General features: G+C 48.4%; 2 protein-coding genes across 2 annotated transcripts; one reads left to right on the forward strand and one right to left on the reverse strand.

Moving 5' to 3' along the window:
- Positions 1-311: 311 nt before the first annotated feature.
- LOC308588316 (eppin-like) lies at positions 312-9,258 on the forward strand. The gene is made up of 4 exons (XM_081196794.1): positions 312-467; positions 2,203-2,388; positions 6,525-6,692; positions 7,528-9,258. Exons 1-4 carry the CDS (start codon positions 374-376, stop codon positions 7,536-7,538), a joined length of 459 nt encoding a protein of 152 aa, XP_081052920.1. The 5' UTR covers positions 312-373; the 3' UTR covers positions 7,539-9,258.
- A 132-nt stretch (positions 9,259-9,390) lies between these two features.
- Positions 9,391-23,377, reverse strand: LOC308588204 (actinia tenebrosa protease inhibitors-like). Its single transcript, XM_081196601.1, has 9 exons — positions 23,205-23,377; positions 22,242-22,382; positions 21,950-22,105; positions 19,862-19,999; positions 19,570-19,752; positions 15,758-15,805; positions 13,891-14,058; positions 12,577-12,744; positions 9,391-10,578 (listed from the first exon to the last, which is right to left on the reverse strand). The coding sequence occupies exons 1-9, from the start codon at positions 23,218-23,220 to the stop codon at positions 10,568-10,570; spliced, it is 1,029 nt and encodes a 342-aa protein (XP_081052727.1). The 5' UTR covers positions 23,221-23,377; the 3' UTR covers positions 9,391-10,567.
- Positions 23,378-23,614: the final 237 nt, after the last annotated feature.

Here is a 23,614-nt window from a genome sequence, read left to right on the forward strand (position 1 = left end):
TTTCAGGAGGACTAAATACACATATATTGCAAATTGCTGCATGAATGTGGACAACTGAAATTAGGATTGGGAAAAATGGGAAACCTGGAGAGTGGAGATTGACAGCTCCCTGCCTGCTTCCCTCCCTCCCCCTGCCAGGCTCCAGTCTGACTGGTCTCCCTGCGGCCGGGTGTCGCCCTGTGACACCTCCCCCGTGTTTGGGAATACGCCGACCTGGGTAGGGCTGTTGCTCTGGGGCCGGATTAGAAGGGAATCCAGTGAGCTGGCTTGTGACAAGCCTTAGCGCATCCCCCGTGAGCCGGCCCCGCCTGCCTGGCCCTTTAAAAGCCACCGGGCTTGGCTGGCAGGGCTCAGACACGGCTCTGGCAGCACCATGAAGGCAGGTGGTCTCCTCCTCCTCCTCTCCGTGGCCCTGCTGGCCCTGGGGGCCCATTGCATGCCCTCTTTGGACGCCAAGGATGCAGAAGGTGAGTAGAAGTGGTCAGAGGGGAGCTTGGGGCCTCTGAGGCTGGGCTGGGGGCACCTTGGGTGGTCATTGGAACACAGGATTGTAGAGATGGAAGGCACCCAAAGGTCCTCTAGTCCAACCCCCTGCAATGCAGGAACCACAGCTCCAGAATCCCTGACATATGGCCACCCAACCTCCAGTGAAGGAGAGTCCACCACCTTCCAAGGTAGACCATTCCACTGCCCAACAACTTTTACTGTCAGAAAGTTCTTCCCAAGGTTTGGTTGGAATCTCCTTTCTTGTGACTTGAAGCCGTTGGTTCAAGTTCTCCCTTCTGGATCAGCTTGCTCCATCTTCCAGGTGACAGCCCTCAGGTGGCTCTCATGTCACCTCTCAGCCTTCTCTTCTCCTGGCTGCTGCTGCTGCTGCTGCTCTGCAGCTCCTTTTCTGCCCCCCTCCAAGACACACACCTAAGGCAGCTGAGTCTTCTGTGGTATGACGTTCCTTCTCTCTCCACCAGTGGTCTGTGGGTGAAGGCCAGGAAACGATGGGACCCCTCTGGGACAGTCTTTATATAGATGCCCCACAAGGTGGGCTCTCCAGGCTGGGATGGGGCTGTTTGTTTTTTAGGGGTGTGCATCAAGCAGCAGGCGATCTGAGCATTGCTCCCCAAGATATCTTCCCTTGGAACTGATGGTGCTTTAGGGGGTGGGGGACTGCGTGCGCATAGGGGCACAGCCTGGGCAGGGCGCCTTCTGCACCAGCTGCCGTCTTTAGGTGCCAAAGAGAATAGAGGTAAGGGGCCTGCTTGACATCAATGGGCAGGGAGTTCCAAAGTGAAACTGCTGCCATACGAAACAACCAAGTTCTTACAAATACGCAAGAGGTATTACGTAGTTCATCTTATGTCGTTACCTCTTGCACTTCTTTGTGGGGGGGGGGTGCTCTGGAAAGTGGCCTGCGTAAGTGACCCTTTGTGGGTCCCTTAAGAATATAAGGAAATCCTGCTGGATGAGGCCAGTGACTCACCTAGTCCAGCATTCTGTTCTTACAGTGGCCAGCCAGATGTTCATTATGGGAAAGCAGGATTAGAGCACTGAGAAGAGTCATCCTGGCTAGTAGCCTGCGAGAGCCCTCTCTGAATTTCTCTAATCTGTTTTTTAAGCCGTCCAGCTTGGTGGCCCTCATTGTGGCAGGGAGTTCCACAGTTTAACTCTGCACTGGGTGAAAAAGGATTTTCTTTTACCTGTCCTGAGTCTTTCAACATTCATCTTCACTGGATACCTATGAGTTCTCGTGTTAGGAGAGAGAGAGAGAGAGAGAGAGAGAGAGGAAGGGAGGGAGGGAGAGGGAGAGAGACTTTTCTCTTTCCCCTTTCTCCGTGCCAGACATTGTTTTATAAACTTCTACATGTTGTGTCCCAGGGCTTTTGCACACCTCTGTTTGCCCCACTGCTTTCCCCTGGGAAACCCAATCTTTAGCGCCGAATTGGAACAAACAGCAATCAGGTTTTCCACGAACTGCCATTTGTTCTGATTGATCACTAAAGAGCAGGTTTTCCGGGGGAAAGCAGTGAGACAAAAGCAAAACTGTTTGGACTCGTGCTTTGTAGACACAGGACAAGTGGAAGTGTAGATGATCACCTTTAATCAAAACCCAAATCTCCCAAACGCTGCAACCTTTGCTCCACCCCCTTGATAGTTTTGACTGCCCTTCCCTGTCCCTTTGGTGAGCTTCACCTGTGGCTCTTGCAGGCAAGGACGGCAAGGACGGCTACTGCTACAACGTGCCACCCGTGGCGAACATCTTCGAAGAGAGGAACTGTAGCGCCTGCCTCCAAAACAAGTCCTGCTCCACCTGTGACAATGACTCCCAGTGCCCGGGGACCCAGAAGTGCTGCCCAGGGGACTGTGGCTACGTCTGCCAGGAAGCCGTCATTGGTGAGTGGGGTGCTGGCTGGGGCCCCTACCTGCCTGCTCCTTGCCTCTCCCCACTGCTTCCTTTCTGTGTCTTGGGGGGTGTCCATGGGAGGCGGGCAATCTAAAAAGTTCACCCCACCAAAGCTCTCCTAAGTTATTGTGGCAAGGATGGAAGACCCTGTTCCTCAATTCTCACTTTCTTTCACATTCGATAAATTTCTGCACCCCACCACTGGACACCACATGTACAAGGATATTGTACATGATTGGTGCAGATTCTCCCCCCCTTTTTTTGCTATTCTGAATCATGTTATTGGGTCCCTCCCCCCCATATGGCTGTAATCATATAGACAAATGTGATTTAAACATGATATTCAACCTTTATTCAGAGCCTTACGTGAAAATGCTTTGGATTGGAACACTAAGACATCGTACCTTATACGGCCCTTAAATTGCTTAGATTTTTTAAATTTTCTTTTAGAAAACTGCTGAAAACTGTTAGAATACTAAATTCCAAGGGTCACTAACACTCGGGTCCAGTGCCAACGGCCTTCTGGCAGTTCCCTCGCTGCGAGAAGCCAAGTTACAGGGAACCAGGCAGAGGGCCATCTTGGTGTTGGTGCCCGCCCTGTGGAACACCCTCCCACCAGATGTCAGAGATAAACAACTACCAGACATTTAGAAGACATCTGAAGGCAGCCCTGTTTAGGGAAGCTTTTAATGTTTGATGCATTACTATATTTTAATATTGTTGGGAGCCACCCAGAGTTGCTGGGTAAGCCCAGCCAGATGGGTGGGGTATAAATAATAAATTATAATATTATTATTATTAACTTCCAGTCCATGCAAAAGGTGCAGGTGCAAGTCAGTTATTATTTGGGAATTGCAAGAAGCATCCCTGCCACTGAGTGCTGTTTCCCCACCCATTTGTTTATTTATTTCATGAGATTTCTAAACTGCAAAGCATAGCCACTTTGGCTAACAGCCCTAGGTAGCCCCGCACCTCTCAGGGGGGCAGTACTGGCCTTTTGGGGACTGACTGATCTAGTCAGCAGGGGGAACTGGCTTTCAGCCGCCCAAACACCCCAGCTCAGCGAGGGCTTGGCAAGTTGGGGCTTCCAGGCCAGCTGCATGTTCTGGCTTGTCTTTTTCTGGGGAGCCCAAGGCTGACCAGAGGGAGGAGGAAGGTTTCAGGGTCCCACAGAGTGCCCAGGCATCCTCCTCCACGTGGGACAAAAGCGATGGATGGGGGCAGGTGAGGAGTAGAAGGAGAGGGGCCAGGAGCCTCGGCTGGTTGGAGCGTGCCGTGGGTTTCTTAGGGGCCTGGTTCATCTCCTGAAGGCTGCATCCGGCCATGTTCAAAGTGTGAAAAATAATATTGGGTGTGGGATTCTCAAGCAACAACTGGATAATTGCTGCCTTTGAAAAGTCATAGAATTGTAGAGTTCAGGGACTGACAGGCGTCATCCTGTAATGCAGGAATCACAGGTGAAGATTCCCAGCAGCTCAAGTCATCACAAGGTGTGCGTGTGTTTTAAAAGGGACCTTCAAAATGCAATTTTGAAAGTCAGTCTTCAGAACATCGCTCATTCTTTGGTGGCCCTGACTTTCAGGGAACGGAGAGATTGAGGTGTTGGGAGATCCCACCAATGGGAAATGGGAATTGTAATTTTCCTGCTACAGGACACCGATGTGTGGCAAGTGTAAACTGCTTGACGTTTGAGGGGTGCTTTACCCGGCTTCCTTGCTGCGCTCCCCTACAGGGCAGACTTTCCTTGCTCTTAACATTCCAAAACGGGGAGAATTCCAACAGGTACAATTTCTCCAAGCACGGTGCTGCGTTGGCGAAGGGAGCCGTGCCTGCAGAAATTCTCCACTCTGTGCAGCAGTGCCTGCAATGGAATCTGGAAACCAGCCAGTAGCTTCCTGTGCCAAATCCCTCCTCACACCTGAGAGGTTCACCTTGAAGGTGTGAGTACCTGTGTCTCGGGAAGGGAGGGAGGGAGAAAGAGGCTGACCTGTGTCCCCACACCCTTCAGTGTGGCTTGCCTCACGTTTCTTTGTGGTTCTGTGTCTTGCGCTGGGTGGGAACCACCTCTGACTGCATCACAAGGAGGGCTGGGCCAGGCTGGCAACACAATACCCAAAAAAATCTCAGAACCAGGATGATGCAAATGTCGTGAGTTTCTCCATCGTCCTCGCCTTCCTCAGCACCACACAGAGCTACACATCACCAGCTGCCTCTTGCCAGCTGTTGCCAACGCACCTGTGGCTGTTCATAGGCAGGAAAACCCACCTGTGCAGGTGTGACTTGAAGCCCTTCCAACTTTGTGTGTGTGAGAGACCAAGCTTGGCTTGAGCCTTTGCTTGCGTCCCCAAAGGTACAAAGTGAAAGGAACTTCTGCACATATTCAAAAGCAAATTTGGAGCAAAATTATGGTGTGTTTTTTTAAAAAAACAAAGCAAGTACGAACTTAAGAAGTGCCGCTCTCCCCTCCTGCCTTTTCCAGCAACTCATATTCAGAAGCGTTATTGCTTCCAGCTGTGGAGGCCTCGGTCCTGAAGGAGCGTCTCCACCCCCATCGTTCTGCCCGGACACTGAGGTCCAGCGCTGAGGGCCTTCTGGCGGTTCCCTCACTGCAAGAAGCCAAGTTACAGGGAACCAGGCAGAGGGCCTTCTCGGTGGTGGCGCCCGCTCTGTGGAATGCCAAAGAGAAAAACAACTACCAGACTTTTAGAAGACATCTGAAGGCAGCCCTGTTTAGGGAAGCTTTTAATGTTTAATAGGTTATTGTATTTTAGTGTTCTGTTGGAAGCCGCCCAGAGCGGCTGGGGAAACCCAGCCAGATGGGCGGGGTATAAATAATAAATTATTATAATATTATTATTATTATCATGGCTAGCGGACAGACCTATCCTCCATGAAATTGGCTAAGCCTTTTTCATAGAATCGCAGAATTGTAGAGTTGGAAGGGACAACAAGGTATCATCTAGACCCGGAGTTGTCAACCTGGCCCCTACTGCCCACTAGTGGGCGTTTCAGGATTCTAGGTGGGCGGTGGTGGGTTCTACAACACAAGCTGAATTCCTTCCATCGAGCAACGGTGGTAAGGAAATTTTACCATCAAGAAAGATGCATTAGTGGGCGGTAGGTATAAAAAGGTTGACTACCCCTGGTCTAGTCCAACCCCCTGCAAAGCAGGAATCTTTTGCCCAAAATGGGGCTCGGACCCACGACCTTAAGTCTCATGCTTTCTGCTGACTGAGATATCAGTTGGTGGCTGCCACCGTCTCCTGCAGAAGTGAGTTCCGTAGTTTCCATCCCTTTGTTTGTACTGTCAGGGTCAGATTTAGGTTTGATGAGGCTCTCAGCTCCTGAAGGTAATGGGGCCCTTGATATGTCCAGCTGTCCTTTGTCAACAACGAATTGTCGCTGTTTTTTGTGTTGCTATATGGTAATTTATTGACCTAATAGGTATCTCAAGCCGTTTGCACATAACAAACAGGAGCCTATACAACACAAAACACTGTTGCTGTTTGTGGGTTTTATTATATTTGTTTTTTATCTTATATTTTGGAAATGTACATCCAGTTTTTTTTACCCTTTAAATTGTTTCGGGGCCCCCAAGCGAGTGGGGCCCTAAACTATAGCTTGTTTAGCTTATACGTAAATCCAGCGCTGACTCCTGGGCTATCCCACTTTTAAAATTGGTTTATGTGAGAAATATGACCGCGGTGTTTAAGTATCACCTTGTCTTATTCAACAATTCTCTGGAAGTTTGCTCTTTCTAAAACCTTGAGGCACAATTTGGAGCAGGAGAACTGAAAAGGAAGGCGAGGACAGCTGGCATTTTTTGGGCATGAGCTCAGCCATGGTTTTTCCACCCGAGGGTGACATTTGTCACCAGCCAGCACATGCCTGAGCGTAAACACCTGAAGCCTCCCTGAGTTTGCCTGCACATTTCCAGATCCGGTCTGTCCGGTTATGCAAAGAATTCTCCTCCGTCCTTCTTTCTCCCCTGCGTGCCAAGAAGATCGATCAATAGGGTAGAAACCGAGCGTTGCCAACGAAGGTGGGGGCCTTCTGATGTTTCCTTCCTCCTAAGGCCTGCCTCACATTGCACCCTCCCTTCTCTCCCTCTCTCTGGACCCCACAGACTTCTGCCGCCTGCCCTCGGTCTGTGGAAACTGCAAGGCGATGTTCGCTCGCTACTTCTACAACGCCTCCACCCAGAAATGCGAGCAGTTCGTCTATGGCGGCTGCGGTGGGAACAAGAACAATTTTGACACGGTAGACGACTGCATCCGAACCTGCGGGAAGTCCCGTGAGTACGCACTTTTAAGCTTAGCATGAGCTGACAGTAGGATGCAGCAGCAAAAAAGGTGAAGGCTATTCCAGGTTGCATCAGCAGAGGCCTAGTGCCCAGAACAATAGGGGCACTCTATTCTGCCTTGGCCAAATCCCACCCGGAGTCTTGTTCTGGGCACCACGACTTAAGGAGGATATGGACAAGCTGGAAGGTGTGCAGAAGAGGGTGACCAAGATGATCAAGGGCCTGGGAACCAAGCCTGATGAGGAACGGTTGAGGGAGCTGGGCCTGCTTAGCCTGGAGAAGAGACGACTGAGAGGTGATATGAGGAAGGGCAATATAGCTCAGTGGTAACAGCGTCTATCTTGCTGCAGAAGGTCCCAGATTCAATGGCACCTCCAGGTGGAGCTGAGAGAGACTCCTGCCTGAAATCCTGTAGAGCCGCTGCTGCCAGTCGGCGTAGACCAGGCTTCCTCAACCTTGGCCCTCCAGATGTTTTTGGACTACAACTCCCATGATCCCTAGCTAGCAGGACCAGCAGTCAGGGATGATGGGAATTGTAGTCTCAAAACATCTGGAGGGCTGAGGTTGAGGAAGCCTGGTGTAGACAATACTGAGCAACATGGAACAATGGTTTGATTCAGTATAGGGCAGTTTCCTAGATTCCTATATTTTGCCATCATCAAATCTCTGAAGGGGTGTGATATGGAGGATGGAGCAGCTGGAGTATTTCTTCGGAGCTTCTTGGTGCAGTCATCCAGCTGATCAGGGGATTGATATTTGGACCCACCAAGCTCCAGAGGAGGACATGACTTGCCCTTTCTCTAAATTGTCCTCCTTTCTTTTCCAGGGACAGCCTAGACTGAGAAAGCCATCAGGGCAGACCTGTCGCCTCGCTGCGAGACCTGACTCCGTCCTCCTCTCAGCAGCTGCATCTTCTTTCCTGGCCTGGTGGAGAAGGGGCTCAGAGACCCCTGACATCTTTGACTCTGTTTCAGAAAATGGGATGGGAGGAGCAAGGGATCCTGGGTGCGCGTTCTGCCTGCTCTCCAGCCTGCCAGCTCCTTGATCGTGGTTTCCTCACCCTCTGCAATGCATCCCACATGTTTCTGCATGAAAGCAATACTGTGTTGAAAGCCCGTGTCACAATCAATACTTAACCCCCGTCTGACACTTCTCTGCTGTTTCCTGTTTCCAGAGTGATAGTCTTGGCAGGGGAGACAAGAATTTGTGCTTCAGGCCTCTTGGTCCACATCTTCGTAGATCCTTGATCCTGTGGAGAAGTTTAGGGATCTCCAAAATTATAGAATTGTAGGGTTCTAGACCAACCTGCTGCAATGCAGAATCCCTGACAGGTGGCCATCAAACCTCTGCTGATAAACCTCCAAGGAAGGAGATCATTTTACCCAAGGAGTGCTGATGGATGACCCGCTGACGTAGCTGCCCCCTCTCATGGTTTCCGTTGCCCCTCGAATGCTGCTTGCAGCCCCCACTGCCTGCTCCCCTGCAGCTGTCCCTGACCTCGGTGACGACCTGAGTGGCGTGAGATGCACTTGTTTGCGCTTTGGAAAGGGAGAAGGGCTTTGATAGGATATACGGCTGCGCCTCCCACCCCAAGTAAACGTGAAGCAAAAACTGCATTTGTCCAAGCAAAGCTCATAGCAGATCCTCTCCCCCCATTTGGAAACTGAGCCATGCAAGGCAGGTGCCCGCTGAGAAAAAGATGTCACCTTATGTCCAAGATACAGAAAAAGGCAGATATTGGCTGCCTCCTGAGTGTTAAGTTCCTAGAATCCTAGAACAGTAGAGTTGGACCCCAAGAGTCATGGGCATAGCCAGGATCTTTGCTGGGGGGGAAGAACCTCAGTTAGCTATGTATTTTTTAATTTTTTTATGCCCCTCCCTGCCCCCCGGCTACGCCCATGCCAAGGGTCATCTAGTCTCTCTGTTGATGAGTTGGTGCTTTCTAAATACTCAAATAAACAAATAAAGAAACGGATTTTGGCTGGTGCTCATGAATGAATGAATGGGTACCGACTGTCACCCGTTGGTGGGTCTATGTTCCAGGCAGCACTTGCCAAAGCCACAGATGCGTAGGCAGAGAGGGAGGGGGCTGGACAAGGGGGGGGACTGAGAACCAGTCTTGTTTGTGATGCCAGCCCTTCTTAGGTACTCCTTAAAGGTAAAGGTAAAGGGACCCCTGACCGTTAGGTCCAGTCATGGCCGACTCTGGGGTTGCGGCACTCAACTCACTTTACTGGCCAAGGGAGCCGGCGTACAGCTTCTGGGTCATGTGGCCAGCATGACTAAGCCGCTTCTGGCGAACCAGAGCAGCGCACGGAAATGCCGTTTGCCTTCCTGCCGGAGCGGTACCTATTGATCTACTTGCACGTTGATGTGCTTTCGAACTGCTAGGTTGGCAGGAGCTGGGACCGAACGACGGGAGCTCACCCCGCCACGGGGATTCGAACTGCCGACCTTCTGATCAGCAAGTCTTAGGCTCTGTGGTTTAACCCCCAGCGCCACCTGCGTCCCCTCTCTGGATGTACATGAGTGTAAATAAAACCCTCTAGTCTAAATATACCACAGTCTCTGTTGACCTTTATTCCAAGGAACCTGCGCCTGCAACTCCAGGAGCCCATCACTGTTTGGCGACTGGAGTGTCATGTAACCACACAATCACTGGATTTTCCAGGCTGCAGATACGGCAGTGATTTATTTTATTTTATTTTATTAAATGTTTTCACATAACAAATTATTCCAATAAATCATCTTCATTATGTTTTCTCCTATTTTCCCCCTCCCCTCCCCCTCCCTACGACTTCCCTCAGCTCCTCTCTCTGATTTTTTTAACACATATTATTCTCTGCATGCTATAAAAATGTAAAGATCCTCAACTTATCTATCTATTAGATTAGTAACAATAAGTTTGTGAATGTTTATTCAAAACCTGCCAAGGTGTCCAGTTCATTTTGTTTTGTTTTTTTAATAATTTGTAAAAGGTTCCCATTCTTCTTTAAAGTCACAGTTGTCCTTATCTCGCAATTTATATGTCAATTTCACGATAAGTAAGGTGATAAGGCAGTGGTTTTATTGCAGGGTGCACAAGGCTCCGCTTAACCCTCCAAGCAACCCGGCAGCTGAAGCAGCCTTAGAATGCTGAATCCTCAAAAATGACTGAAAAGCATTAAAAATACAAAATTCACTGTGGTTCTGCCACACCCCCCCCAGCAAAAGCCTGCTCCCTAAGAACTCCCTCCCCAACAACAAGAATCCTGGCTACGCATATGGTGAGTACCAGAAGCAGAGTCAGGTCCCTGCCCCCAAAAGCTTACAATCTGGTGGGAGGCAGGGAGGTAACGAAGGATGAATGCATTGTGCAAAGACTTTGCAGAAAAGGAGTTTTGAGGAACGAGAGAGATGGTATCGCAGGGCTATTCTCTGGAAGGGGGGGAGGAGGACATGGAATCATGAAACTGTAGAGTCGGTAGGGACCCCAGGGGTCATCTAGTCCAACCCCCTGCGATTCAAAAATGGTCACATGACCTTTCTATCCCACCCAACAGAATCATGGAATAACAGAACTGTAGTCTTGCTTCAGTTGGGAGATGGGTGACTTCCCCAAGGTCACCTGGTGGGCTTCATGGCAGAGTGCTCTAACCACTGCACCACACTGCCAGAAGGGGCAGCAAGGGAGAAGGAACCCCTCTGAGGGAGCAGGGACCCTTCTGAGGGCTGTGGCTGGAGAAGCAAAGATCGAGGTCTTAAGATATAAGTGTGGGCAAGGAAGGGGGAGAAAGAGAGGAGAAGGAAGGGGGAGTCAGCCTTGGGTTGGTGGTCTCTTCTTTGGAGGGTCCCAGGAGCTTTGCATCTTGCCTTGGAGGGGGGTGTCACTGCCTACCTGTAAAAAGAAGAGAGGCACCCCCATCAGTCTCAGAGGGCTTGTCTTACCAGCTGGAGATTTGGAACATGATAAACCCACCAGAAGAGCCTCCTGGGTCAGGCCAGGGATCCACCTAGACCAGCATCCTGGACACGCAGTGGCCAAACAGATTCCTGTGGGAAATCGGCAAGCAGGATCTCTTGCGGTTTCCAGAAACTGGCAGCTAGACTGGTGACTGGGAGCGGCCACCGAGACCACAACACCAGTCTTGAAAGACCTACATTGCCTCCCAGGACGTTTCCGAGCACAATTCAAAGTGTTGGTGCTGACCTTGAAAGCCCTCAACGGCCTCAGTCCAGTAGACCTGAAGGAGCGTCTCCACCCCCATCGTTCTGCCCGGACGCTGAGGTCCAGCGCCGAGGACCTTCTGGCGGTTCCCTCATTGCGAGAAGTGAGGTTACAGGGAACCAGGCAGAGGGCCTTCTCGGTGGTGGCGCCCACCCTGTGGAACTCCCTCCCATGAGATGTCAAGAAAATAAGCAGCTATCTTATTTTTTAAGAGACATCTGAAGGCAGTCCTGTTTAGGGAAGCTTTTAATGTTTAATAGGTTATTGTATTTTAGTGTTCTGTTGGAAGCCGCCCAGAGTGGCTGGGGAAACCCAGCCAGATGGGTGGGGTATAAATAAATTATTATTATTATTATTATTATTATTATTATTATTATTATTATTATGAAGCATTGCTGCCTCTGCAGAGGCAGTTGCCACCGACAGCCCTCTCCAGTTCCACGAATTTGTACAACCCACTTTTCAAGTCATCCACCTTGGCCTAGTGGGGCCGTGAGTTCCATAGTTTAATTATGTGGTGCATGAAGGAGGACTTACTTTTATCTTCAGGTTTCCAGCTGTGTTGACGCAGTCGAAATAATTAAAAACAAAATAAAAATACTTTAAAAAAAAATAAAAATAGGCTCGTAGAACCTTAAGAGACTAAGTTTGTTCTAAATTTTTTATTTTTTTATTTTTTATTTTTTATTTTTTATTTTTTATTTTTTATTTTTTATTTTTTATTTTTTATTTTTTATTTTTTATTTTTTATTTTTTATTTTTTATTTTTTATTTTTTTATTTTTATTTTTTATTTTTTATTTTTAAAAAATTGTTTAATTTTTTTTATTATTTTGACTGCGTCAGATCAGCCCGGCTCCCTACCTGAATCTAGAATCATGGAAGGCACCACATTGAGCCGCATGAAATGGAAGTCCATCAACTGCATGGTATCTGAAGAAGTGCGTGCACACAAGAGCTCATACCTAGAACAAACTTCCCTAAGGTGCTACTAGACTATTTTTTATTTTTTTGAAAATTGTTTCTTTTCTCTGTCCTGAATCTCCCACATGCAGGACGCTGCCTAGTCCAAGCCACCCACCCTGATCTACCTAGCCCCCAATTTTCTGTTCTGAGTAGCCGCTGCACTACTCTGGGGTTGTCTCGGTAAGGGGATCCCTCCTGGCCCTGGATTGAAACTGACTGGGAGCTTCTGCATGCATAGCTGTCAACGTTTCCCTTTTTTAAAGGGAAATTCCCTTATTCCGAATAGGATTCCTTGCAAGAAAAGGGAAAAGTTGACAGCTATGTCTGCATGCAAATCGTAGAAAAGGGGTCAGCAAGGTTTATTTGCCTGGGCCGGATTGGTCCCATGGAGATCCCTTCGGGGGCTGGATTGCGCGCCCATGATTTTCAGCGTCTGCACGTGTGCAGATGTGATTTTGGCACTGCAGAAGCGAGTCCCCGCACTGCGCTGCGCCGGTTTAGCCCAGCGCGCGAGTGGGCATCTCGGTTGGAGGGGCGGCTGGTGGGCCGGTCAAATGACCTCCGTGAGCCGCTTTCGGCTCATGGAGCTTAGGTTGCTGACCTTGTTATAGAACCCTAGAACTGCCGAGTTGGAAGAGATCCCTAGAGACATCTAGTCCAACCCCCAGCAGTGCAGGTGTCCTTGGTGCAAGCCTGCCCTTACCACGAGCTGCGCAGAACTGGAGGCAGTCTTCTTTCGTCAAAAAGTTGTTTCCGTTGCCTCCGTGCCCTCGATAGATGAACCCCTCACAGGTCCTGGAGGTGGGGCTGTAGTAGAAGCGAGTGCGCAGAGCGTCCCCATTTCCTTGATGCTGTGGAAGCTGGCAGACACCTGGAAGGAAACAGCAGGGATTTGCCAAAATCTTCCTCTGTACAGGCACAGGGCCTTCTCGGGGGTGGCACCCTTCCTGCAGAACCCCCTCCCATCATATGTCAAGGAAATAAGCAGCTACCTGACTTTTAGAAGACATCTGAAGGCAGCCCTGTTTAGAGAGGGTTTTAAAGGCTTGGTGTTTTCATTATTTTTTCATTTTATTTCTGTTTTTTAAATTTTTATGTCTTTTATTCTTAGGACTGTTTCTAGGAGACTGAACTTAATTTGACTTCACAGTGAATATAAATTTTCTGACAAAGGGAAGAGCCATGTAGAATCAGATGCACAAGTAGTATATTTTTTCATCAGAAATGTATGAGAACGTTTAAAAAGCCAAATTTAATTTAATGAAAATGGGGGTGGGGAGAAATTTATTATGTTTTTAGTTATGCTGTAAACTACCCAAGATGGCTGGAGAAGCCCAGCCAGATGGGCGGGGTATAATAATAATAATAATAATAATAATAATAATAATAATAATAATAATAATGTATTTAAGAGAATACTGTAAACAACCACTGCCATGTGGCCCCTGAAAGATTGTCCATGAGGGAAAATGGCCCTCAGATGTAACGGGCTCCTCAGCCTGGTCTAGGGCCTTCTCAGTGGTGGCTCCACATCTGTGGAACTCCTTGCCCAAGGCAGTCTGTTTGGCCTGCTCCCTTCTGGCCTGTAGACAGCAGGTGGAAAACCTTTGTTTCAAAGAGCTTTAGACTGAAGGAAACTTTAGCCCATGGGTAGACAAACTAAGGCCCTGGGGCTGGATCTGACCCAATTGCCTTCTAAATCTGGTTCGCGGACTGTCCGGGAATCAGCGTGTTTTTACATGAGTAGAATGTGTCCTTTTATTCAAAATGCATCTCTGGGTTATTTGTGGGGAACAGGAATTCATTCATATTTTTTTCCAAAATATAGTCTGGCCCTCTACAAGGTCTGAGGGACAGTGGACCGGCCCCCTGCTCAAAAAGTTTGCTGTCCTTTCATTCCTTAGCCCTTCTTTCATCTTGCATACAGTATTTCACGGCATGCATAAAGCAAACAGAGAAAGGGATCAATTAACCCTCCCCGTCCCCAGCCCACCGGACTGTCCCCCTGCCTGCTCACCAGGATCCGCGCACGTCTGCAGGCAACTCAGCTGCGTCCCAAAGTTGTTCCTGTTGCCCCCGCAGCCTCGGTAGAGAAACCTCAGACACTGCCCCGTGTGGGAGCTGTGGTGGAATCGAAGGGTGGAGTTGTCGCAATGGCCGGGGTCACTGGGGAGGTTGCAGAAATCTAGGCACGGAGGAGAGACCTGTTTTACAGACTGTGGCGAGGTCAGAGTAGCCTAGAATGGTAGAGTTGGAGGGGACCCCCGGGGTCATCTAGTCCAACCCCCAGCAGGAAGGAATCTCAGCTCAGGCATCCAGGACAGATGACCACCCAAGCTCTGCTTAAAAACCTCCATGGAAGGAGAGCATAGCTGTCAACTTTTCCCTTTTCTTGCGAGGAATCCTATTTGGAATAAGGGAATTTCCAAAGGAACTGAGGAAGGTATTCATGTATGCAACCACCGCCGTGAAAATGCTGATAGCCCAATGGTGGAAGGGACACAAAATGCCAGCTAAAATAGAGTGGCAGGTGAATTTATTTGGCTATGTAGAATTAGCAAAGATGACAGGAAAGATTAGGAAGCAGACAAACCAAAAGTTTAACAAAGAATGGGATATGTACAGATTATATTTAAAAGAACATGGTTGACATATGAAATCTTTGACATGCTTTGATTAACTTCTGCAATGTTATATGCTACAAAGATCATAGATAATTTATGATAAGTTAAAGGTCACACAATATGCAGTCAACAAGGAAACGAAGTACCCGTGCTGAGGATGGCGGAAGTCTCAATGAATGGAAGAATTTATTTTATATGTAACATTTCCTTTGTATTTGATGTGTTTTGTTTTTCCCTTGGCTCTTTTTGTGGGGAATGGATTCAATATTTAAAATCGATAAAGATCAAATTGCGAGAGAGAGAAACAAAAAGAGAGAGGGAGAGGGAGAGAGAGAGAGAGAACATTGGAAGAGCCAGAGGAGGTCAGGAGAAATAAGCAGGGTGGGAGGGGAGTGTTGGTGGGTGGGTGGGAAACATTAAACTACTACTACTACTACTACTACTAATAGTTTATTTATACCCCGCCCATCTGGCTGGGCTTCCCCAGCCCCTCTGGGCTGCTTCCAGCCAAATATTAAAATACAGTAATACATAAAAGCATGGGAAGAACCTGCCGGATCACGACAATGGCACGTCTCATTCAGCATTCTGTGTTCACAGCAACCAAGCAGAGGCTTGCGAGAAACACAGGAACAGGATCTGATCACAACAGCAACTTTGCCCTCCTGTGGTTTCCCAGCAACTGGCCTTTGGAGCCATTCACTGCCTCTGACTGTAGAGGCAGAGCAGAGCTATTCTGGCTAGGAGCCCATCAATAGCCCTCTGTTCCTGCTCAAATCCACCCAAACCTCTTTTAAAGCCGTCTGATTAGCCCAGCGGTTTTCAACCCGTGTGCCATGGCACCCTGGGGTGCCTTGAAGGATGGTGATGTGGGCAACCCTGGCCAGCATCCCTCTTTCCTTCTCTGTGGGGCGGGCATGGGGCTGCTCAGAGACAGAGGAGTGGCAGCAGCGGCTGCTGGAGGGATTCCCAGGGAGGCTGAGGGAACACTCCACAAGGGGCTGCTGGCTTTGTGGTCAAGGGGTGGCGTAACTGGGCTCCCAAGCCCCACAGGGGTGCCACAGAAAGAACGTAGTTGGTCAAGGGAGCCGTGGACTCACAAAGCTTGAAAACCTCTGGATCAGCCAAACGATTTGCGAATAATGTGAAGAGAGAGAGAATGCTAAAAACACGCAGAGGAATGTTTGCCATCCTAGAGGCATCACCAGCCTGTTGAGAAAACTTGGGAAGGTGCCTTCACATCACAGACTTTACGCTTACCAGGAACGGAATGGGATGCCAGCTCCGTCAGAAGCTCCTCATCAGCTCCTAAAGGCAGAGATAATGGCAGGTGAAATTCAAGAGGCCAACTTTAAGTTCTGTGTAGGAGGGAAAGGCTAGAAATTAACTGGGTCATGTCTGCTTCCACGTGACACTTGGCATCACTCCTAACATCTTTCTCAGTGGGGCCCTGTCCCAGAAGCACCTTAATGCCAAACTTGAGGGACCTTTCCTTTCCATATGCCAGGTGTGGGGAACCTTTGGCCCACCGGGTGCTTGTTGAACTACAACTCCCATCTTCACCCCGGCCATTGGGCATGCTTGGTGAGGTGGAAGGGAGTTGTAGTTCAGAAACATCTGCATGGGCCATGAATGCCTCGTTCCTATGGCAGCACAGCCAGCTGCCGTAATCCAAAACAGCTGCCAGGACTCAGGCTAGAAAAGGCTTCACTACCAAGACCTGCCCCCAACACCTAGAGGGCAGAAAACACGCACAGCTGGACAGGCAGGGCCACCAAAAGCAGCTTTGGCCCCTGGTGAAATTTTTTTGGGGGGCACCTCTGCAAAGGCTAAGAATCTTTACATGGATATAAAATAACGGCATGGTCTCATTTTTATGTTAATGATAAATATGATGGTATCCATACTTGTTGAGAATATCAAGATCCTAATGACTCATATCAATAATACAAGCACCCACACGATTGTTGCAGAACCAACCATGCACTTTAAATGTTAGGCCTGCGTGGGCAACACAACCCAATGTGTATCACACAAGCGCTTTGTTGTATTCACACGGGCTTCGCTTAGGAAAACATACAATCATAAAATGAGGCTGTGCTGTCTTGCCGTCAAAGCGCAGGAGCAAATGTTCCTATAGATTTGGAAATGCTCAGAAACGCTCAGTTCACAGCACAAGTGTGCAACCATTGCTCAGAAATGTGCATGCATTGAACGTAAAATATGGATTTGGTTAAGAATTACATAAATCAAAAGAATTGGACTGCCAGGCCCCAGGAATTTGGACCTCATCTCAGCCCTGTGAACCTGCAAGCGCTGAGGGCGAAAGGGCTAAATGCTTCTGGGCAGGACGACCCGGCGCAGCCTTGCCTGGTTGTCCTCATCAGTCCCCTCTGGCCTGGGCAAACAGAGCCCACCCTCAGGTGGGGTGCACGGCCGCCATTTCCCCCACTCACCCCTTGGCAGGTGACGCCGGCTCTCACCACCACCAGCAGCAGAAGAGTTGGCACAGGTGGACAAGAGCCCCAGAAACAGGAGAAGGGCAAGGTGGAGCTGCATGGTGCTCTCTGGAAGCGGAGTGGGGGCTCCCTGGGGGTGGGACCTTCTTATAAGGCAGCTGGGGGAGGTGAGCCAGGAGCGGTTTAACCACAGGCAGCAGGCGACAGTTGCCCATGACTGGCGCAACTTTCCTCTGGGCCAGAGAATGACACTGGGAAACCAAATAAGAAATTTCCTTCCAGTAGCACCTTAGAGACCAGCGAAGTTTGCTCTTGGTGTGAGCTTCCGTGTGCATGCACACTTCTTCAGATACACTGAAACAGAAATCACCAGACCTTTGTAGATGGCTAAAAATAGCTTTATCATGTATAATGAGATAGGAATCCAATGTCTCTATTCAGACCAGGTCTCTCCATGGTTTTAAGTTTGGCAATAAGTTGCAATTCAGCAACTTCTCTTTCCAGTCTATTTCTGAAATTCTTTTGTAATAAGACAGCTACTTTGAGATCTTGTATAGAATGTCCTGGGAGATTGAAGTGTTCTCTTACTGGTTTCTCTGTCTTGTGATTCCTGATGTCAGATTTATGTCCCTTTATCCTTTGGCGTAGGGTTTGGCCTGTCTGTCCAATATAGAGAGCTGAAGGGCATTTGAAGGCACTTGATGGCATACACAATTTTAGAAGATGAGCAATTAAATAGGACTATTCCCCCCTTGTTTTATTAAATTTGCTTAGTAACATAATATTATTGTATATATTCTATAAAACAAAGAATACAGAACAAAATTCATTCATACTACAATGCCTAACTACATAACATTAATATATATGGTTTCTGAAAAAAGGCTTACATAACAAAATCAATTCAAAATACCATCCGGTTTACCTTTTTATTCTTATTATTATTTCCCCCCTCCAACCCTCCCCTCCCCGCCCCCTGTCAGGCCTTCCTTCTTCATATCTTTATCCATGTACACAGTCTGTTCATTCGAGCTTGTATGTTAGGGTTGGCTTCCCCTCTTTCTATCCAGTTCCTGTAAAATGCCCATTTATTTGTGATTCTTTGGCATTTATTTTCCCATCTATCCTCTGCCACTATCTGTGCAAATGTTTCTGATTGTACGCATTCAAAAACATCATCATTCCATTTTTCCATATTCCATTTGGCCTTTTCTTTCCATCCCAGAGCAATAACTGCCATTCCAGCTAGAGTCACAATCTTGTACGACTCTTGCTTATTACTCTTTACTTTGTGATTTCCCAGTATTCCCGAAAATAACAAATCCCTATTAACTTCTGTTTATTTGAAATAATCCAGAAATTACCTTTATAATCTTTTGCCAATATTCCTTAACCAGATTACATTCCCACCACATGTGTGAATATAGTCCTTTTTCCTGACCACAATGCCAGCATTTGGGACTAAACCCTTTCACTATATACGCCATTTGTGCCGGAGTTCTATACCATTTTAATAAAAAATTTCTACTTATTTCTTTATACTTTTCTAAATTAAATAGGGCTATTACAAAAGAATTTCTCATTATACATGATAAAGCTATTTTTAGCCATCTCACCCCTTGCTTTTTCCTGTAAGACCAACTGCAGTCGTTAACAGTCTTCTACAGGCTTACCACACCTATCAGCCCGTCACCCATTCCCACCCCCCTTCTGAGTAATACACCTCCCCACCCTCTCACTATATATAAGTCTGGTGACTTCTGTTTCAGTGTATCTGAAGAAGTGTGCATGCACATGAAAGCGCATACCAAGAATAAACTGAGTTGGTCTCTAAGGCGCTACTGGGAGGAATTTTTTTATTTTCTTTTGACTACAGCAGACCAACACAGCTACCTACCTGTAATTGGGAAACCAAACCCCTAAGTGCCTGTGGCAGTGAGGAACCCCAGAGCAACTAGGGGTCTTAGCAGACTGCAAGCTGAACATGAGTCCACTGTGGGATGCAGAAGCAAGAGAGCTGCTCCTATTCTAAGCTGCGTCAGCAGAGCTATAGTGTCCAGGTCAAGAGAAATAACAGTACCACTCTATTCCGCATTGCAGGGGGTTGGAGTAGAGGACCCTTGGGGTCCCTTCCAACCTTACGATTCTCATTCTATGCTGCCATGGACTCGCTTGCACAAATGTGCATGGATGTTCAGTCTGTGTGTATGTGTGTGTGTGTTTGTGTACGTGTATGCACAAAATATTTTGAAGAGCTGCCTGTTTAACAACCACTTGGCTGCTGAATATTTTGCAACTGTCAGGTCTAACCACTCCAGATAGTATCGCAATTGCTGCATCAGCAGTTGTAGAAATACTCCTGGCTGTTGCTGCCACCAGCTGGGTTTTCCTGGGTAGCACAGAGCCAGGTTAACTCCCCAAGGCTGAGTTTGAATGAGACTCGTCTACCTGCAGAACTCTTCTAATGTCAACCTGCCACTTCTTTTCCCCAGATTCGAATTGTGAGCTGAGAGTTTAGTGGGCGGCAGAGTCCATGATGCACCCTTTATTCTTTTTTTAATTTTTTCTTTGCAGTCAATAAATATTAAAAAAAACAAGGCAGATGTTCCATACCTGCATTGATTTTCCCACAGGACTTCTGACATTCCTCCTTTGTGCTAAATCGGTTGCTGTTGCCCCCGCAGCCGCCATAAACAAATGGAAGGCACCTCCTCCGCACTGGGCAGTAGAAGTAAAGCTGAACGTACGCTCTGCAAAATCCGGTCTCAGGGGGCAATAGGCATCGGTCGCTGGGAACTGTGGGAGGCAGAGGGGATGGAGGTCAAGGAGGGGATGTTCTTGGACCCCAGAGCTCTCAGGTCTGTGCCCTTTTTGTGCTAGTGTTGTGCAGGTGTTGTGCCAGTACCTGGGTCCAGGCAGTCCCGGCCACAGCCACTGAAGCAACATTTCTTGGTGATGTCACAGTCTCTGTCGTCTCGGCACTTGTCCTCGCAGGGGGCAAAGCTATGCACCACTTTCTTTCTCGGACACATGCCAGGGTGCTCTGGGGGAAGAGAAAAGAGTGGTGAAGGAGGAGAGGTTTGCATCTGTGCCCTGAACCACAGAAGCAGGAGACCAGTTCTAAGTAGCTTATTTTCCCTTCTTTTAATAAGTTCAATGTGGTGGTGGTGGTGGGGTTTGACAAGAAATGTTCTGCATGGGGTACCACCTGGCCTTGCTACGCCACTGGTTCTACCTCCTCCAGCCACACTCTTGTCTGAATGATGCCACGAGTCCCTTCCAGTTCTTGGTGTGGGATGTGAAACACAAGAGCAGTCAAGTACCGGTACAACATTCCTAGAGTGAACATGTTTACACATGGGGAGGAATGTTTGTCCAGCCAGCAGGTAAACTTCCTGTTTCCTTCTGGGCTGGGACAGACTTCCTCTGCATGTGACTAGAGGGGTGTGTGGCCTCACCTGTGCAGGTAACCACAAAAGCACAGGGCAGGGCAGCCATCTCTCTCTCTGTGACTACCTGCATCGAAGAAGCAACATCTGCTTAGCCAAAGATGCTCTCTTGGCCTCCAGCCAAGAGAGGACAAAGGGACTGTCTTCTTATGAGATAGTTTCCAGGTGTGTGTTACTTTTCTAAGCTAAGTCTGCCTTCTGGGATCTGATTGTGAACATAATGATATGTGAGTAAACTCTTCTTATACTTTTATAGAAGACTGTGTCGTGTCTTATCTTTTATGAGGGTATAAGGGGAAAATACCAGAACAGTTATTATAGAGGCTTTAGCGAGCCTGAGCAAACGCATCCGCTGTGAGTTTAAAAAGGGTAATGTTGCTCTGCTAAATTGTGAACTTGTTAACACAAGTTGGAAAAGGATATAATCAGACAATATATTGCATCCCTGAACATTCCCACACTTGGGGTCTTGCGCCCAGGGAGGGTTAGAACAGAACAGTGGAGGTTGCTGAGCCAGTCAGACCAATCTCTTTGTGAGCCATTGGCCTTAGCTGGCCCCTTAAGTGTCCTCTTCGGCATTCCCAAAGGATAAGCCAGACTGCAAGAGCCACAACTAAGTGATGAAGCTCTCCAGGCTAATGGTGTGTGGGGAGCTTTCCTCGATCCCCCTCACCCAAGCGCTACATAGCAGGAGTTTTTGTGTGTGAGCTGAGCTGGAAGCAGGCTGGAAGCTGGAGACACAGAGACTGAATTGCTCTGTGCTGTGGCTAATGGAGAAGCAGGGTTTATTGGGGTGTTATTGCCACGAGCCCCTCCATCCTATGCCCAGGCTGGATATATGTGTGAATACAACCACATATCCTAAAGACACCACAGTCTGACCTCCAAGGAAACTGGACCTGGGTAATTGCCTGGAACCCCTGTTTGGGGAACCCCTGTTTAGGGAAGTTTTTAATGCTTGATGTTTTATTGTGCTTTTAATTCTGTTGGGAGCTGCCCAGAGTGGTTGGGGAAACCCAGCCAGATGGGTGGGATATAAATAAATTATTATTATTATTATTATTATTATTATTATTATTAGTAGTAGTAGTAGTAGTAGTAGTAGTATTGACTCTCTCCCTTCTCCTGGCCAATGCTAATGGTCTCTCTTGTCTTTCATAGCTGCATGTACCTGAACTACCCTCTCTAGACATCTCTGAAAAAGGCACTGTGGCAACAGAGTCCAGAGGCTCTGGTTGGTGTTTCGAATGCCAGGGCTCAGTCCTAGAATGTGTGAGGAAGTGACAAATGAGAGTGCCGCTGAGCATGTGCAGAGTGCATTGCTCTCTCCCACCCCTGGGTCCCACAGTACTACCACAGGCAATCACAAAACAGCTGGGCATTAGGGAGTGGAGATTCTGCAAGTGGCCTCTGCACCACCCCTTCTTGGGCAGGATCCGTGCTCTGGGCACTACAAAGCACCATGAATAGTGACGCTGCTGAACATCCTTCCCAAGTCCTGCTGGCATCGCCCCCCCCCCCGGTCATTCCTGGAGAAGCAATACCTTCCTCAGCCTCCAGGCAAGTCTGCAGGTGACCGTAACTGCAGCACTTCTTCTTCCTTGGGGAGTCAGCGCCTGAACCACAACTTAAGTCAGAAGAACAATTTGCTACATTCTGGCTGGATTGGGGAGGCTCCCTGGGGCAGTATCCTCTGGTCGCTGGGTAAAAAAAGAAAGGGAGAAGATTGAACAGGAGGAAATTCTGGAAAGGCTGCAGGGAACATTGAGGATGATCTGGCAAGGCAAGCTGGAGAGCGTCCCCAGTGTTTTCTTCTATGGCCAGGGAGTTCCTCACCTCCGAAAGGGAGCAAGCATTGCCGCCCACACATGGTCTCGCAGCAGAGCTGGTCCCCTGGGCAGCTGACATCCGTGGAGCAGAACTGCAGGGGCAGCGACTCATTGCCTTGAGCCAGAGCAGGGCAGATGCCAGGCTTGACTGTAACAGAGAGAGAGATTATATTGAGCCCTTCATTGGTGCTGAAAGGAGAGAGGATTTCAGCTCTTCTGCTTTTGCTTTTATTAGGTATTCTGTTTTCTTATTTTGTACAGTGGTACCTTGGGTTAAGTACTTAATTCATTTTGGAGGTCCGTTCTTAACCTGAAACTGTTCTTAACCTGAAGCACCACTTTAGCTAATGGGGCCTCCTGCTGCTGCCGCACCGCCGAAGCACGATTTCTGTTCTCATCCTGAAGCAAAGTTCTTAACCCAAGGTACTATTTCTGGGTTAGCAGGGTCTGTAACCTGAAGCGTATGTAACCCAAGGTACCACTGTATTTTCATGTTGTGAACCGCCCTGTGATCTTTGGATGAAGGGGCGGTGTACAAATTAATTAATTAATTAATTAATTCAATCAATCAATCAATCAATCAATCAATCAATCATAAAAACATCAATTCCATTTTCTCTCAGTTTCTCCTTTCCCCCAATCTTAAATTCAGTTATCCACATTTCTGTATCATTTGGCACTTTAAAAAAAATCACCAGAATCTCCTCCCTACACATTTTCTTTTTATTCAGTTTCCATTCTTTGCTTTCTTCGCCAAAGTTCTGTCCAATTCGCCCAGGTGTAGAAGACCCACCGCCCCACAGCTACCCCACAGCTTGCTCAGTTCCAGATCCAAAGAAGTGACTCATGGAGAAGCGAGATCTGCTGGGGTGCTGACGCTGTGAGCGCCTCCATCGTAGGCTAAGGTTGCATAGATGTGCAAATGAAGGTGCTCAGAGCGATGGCTTGGGCACCCACTGACTTCTCTTACCTCCAGTGACTTTCATGCATTCGTGGCCACAGCCGTTGCTGCAGCACTTCTGCCCAAGCGGGCAAGGGGCATCACTGTGACAGAGCTCTGCGCACGTCCCGGATCCATGGGGCACAGGGCACTGTCCGGGGCGCACTGAAAGAGAGAAAGTGGACTCTCACACTGGGATGCTCTACAGAGGTGGGGTGCAACCAGAGGCATCACAAGGGGGGTGCAGTCTGCCCCAGGTGTCATGCTTGGGGGGGAATGACAAAATCCCCCCTGGGCGGATCGGCATGGTGGCGCTCGTGTGGGATGTGAAACACAAGAGCAGTCAAGTACAACATTCCTAGAGTGAACATGTTTTCACCTGGGGAGGAATGTTTGTCCAGCCAGCAGGTCAACTTCCTGTTTCCTTCTGGGCTGGGACA

This window comes from Podarcis bocagei, assembly GCF_964188305.1.
Source record: "Podarcis bocagei genome assembly, chromosome: 5".
Taxonomy (NCBI): domain Eukaryota; kingdom Metazoa; phylum Chordata; class Lepidosauria; order Squamata; family Lacertidae; genus Podarcis; species Podarcis bocagei.

Bases quoted from the DNA above. Each gene is read 5' to 3' on its own strand.
- LOC308588316 (XM_081196794.1), top strand. From the start codon at position 374: ATGAAGGCAGGTGGTCTCCTCCTCCTCCTCTCCGTGGCCCTGCTGGCC. The intron at 468-2,202 runs GTGAGTAGAAGT...TGGCTCTTGCAG, and splicing joins GGACGCCAAGGATGCAGAAG to GCAAGGACGGCAAGGACGGC. The intron at 2,389-6,524 runs GTGAGTGGGGTG...TGGACCCCACAG, and splicing joins CTGCCAGGAAGCCGTCATTG to ACTTCTGCCGCCTGCCCTCG.
- LOC308588204 (XM_081196601.1), bottom strand. The intron at 22,106-22,241 runs GTGAGGAACTCC...TTTTTTACCCAG, and splicing joins ATGCTTGCTCCCTTTCGGAG to CGACCAGAGGATACTGCCCC. The intron at 19,753-19,861 runs GTACTGGCACAA...TGCCTCCCACAG, and splicing joins CCGGGACTGCCTGGACCCAG to TTCCCAGCGACCGATGCCTA.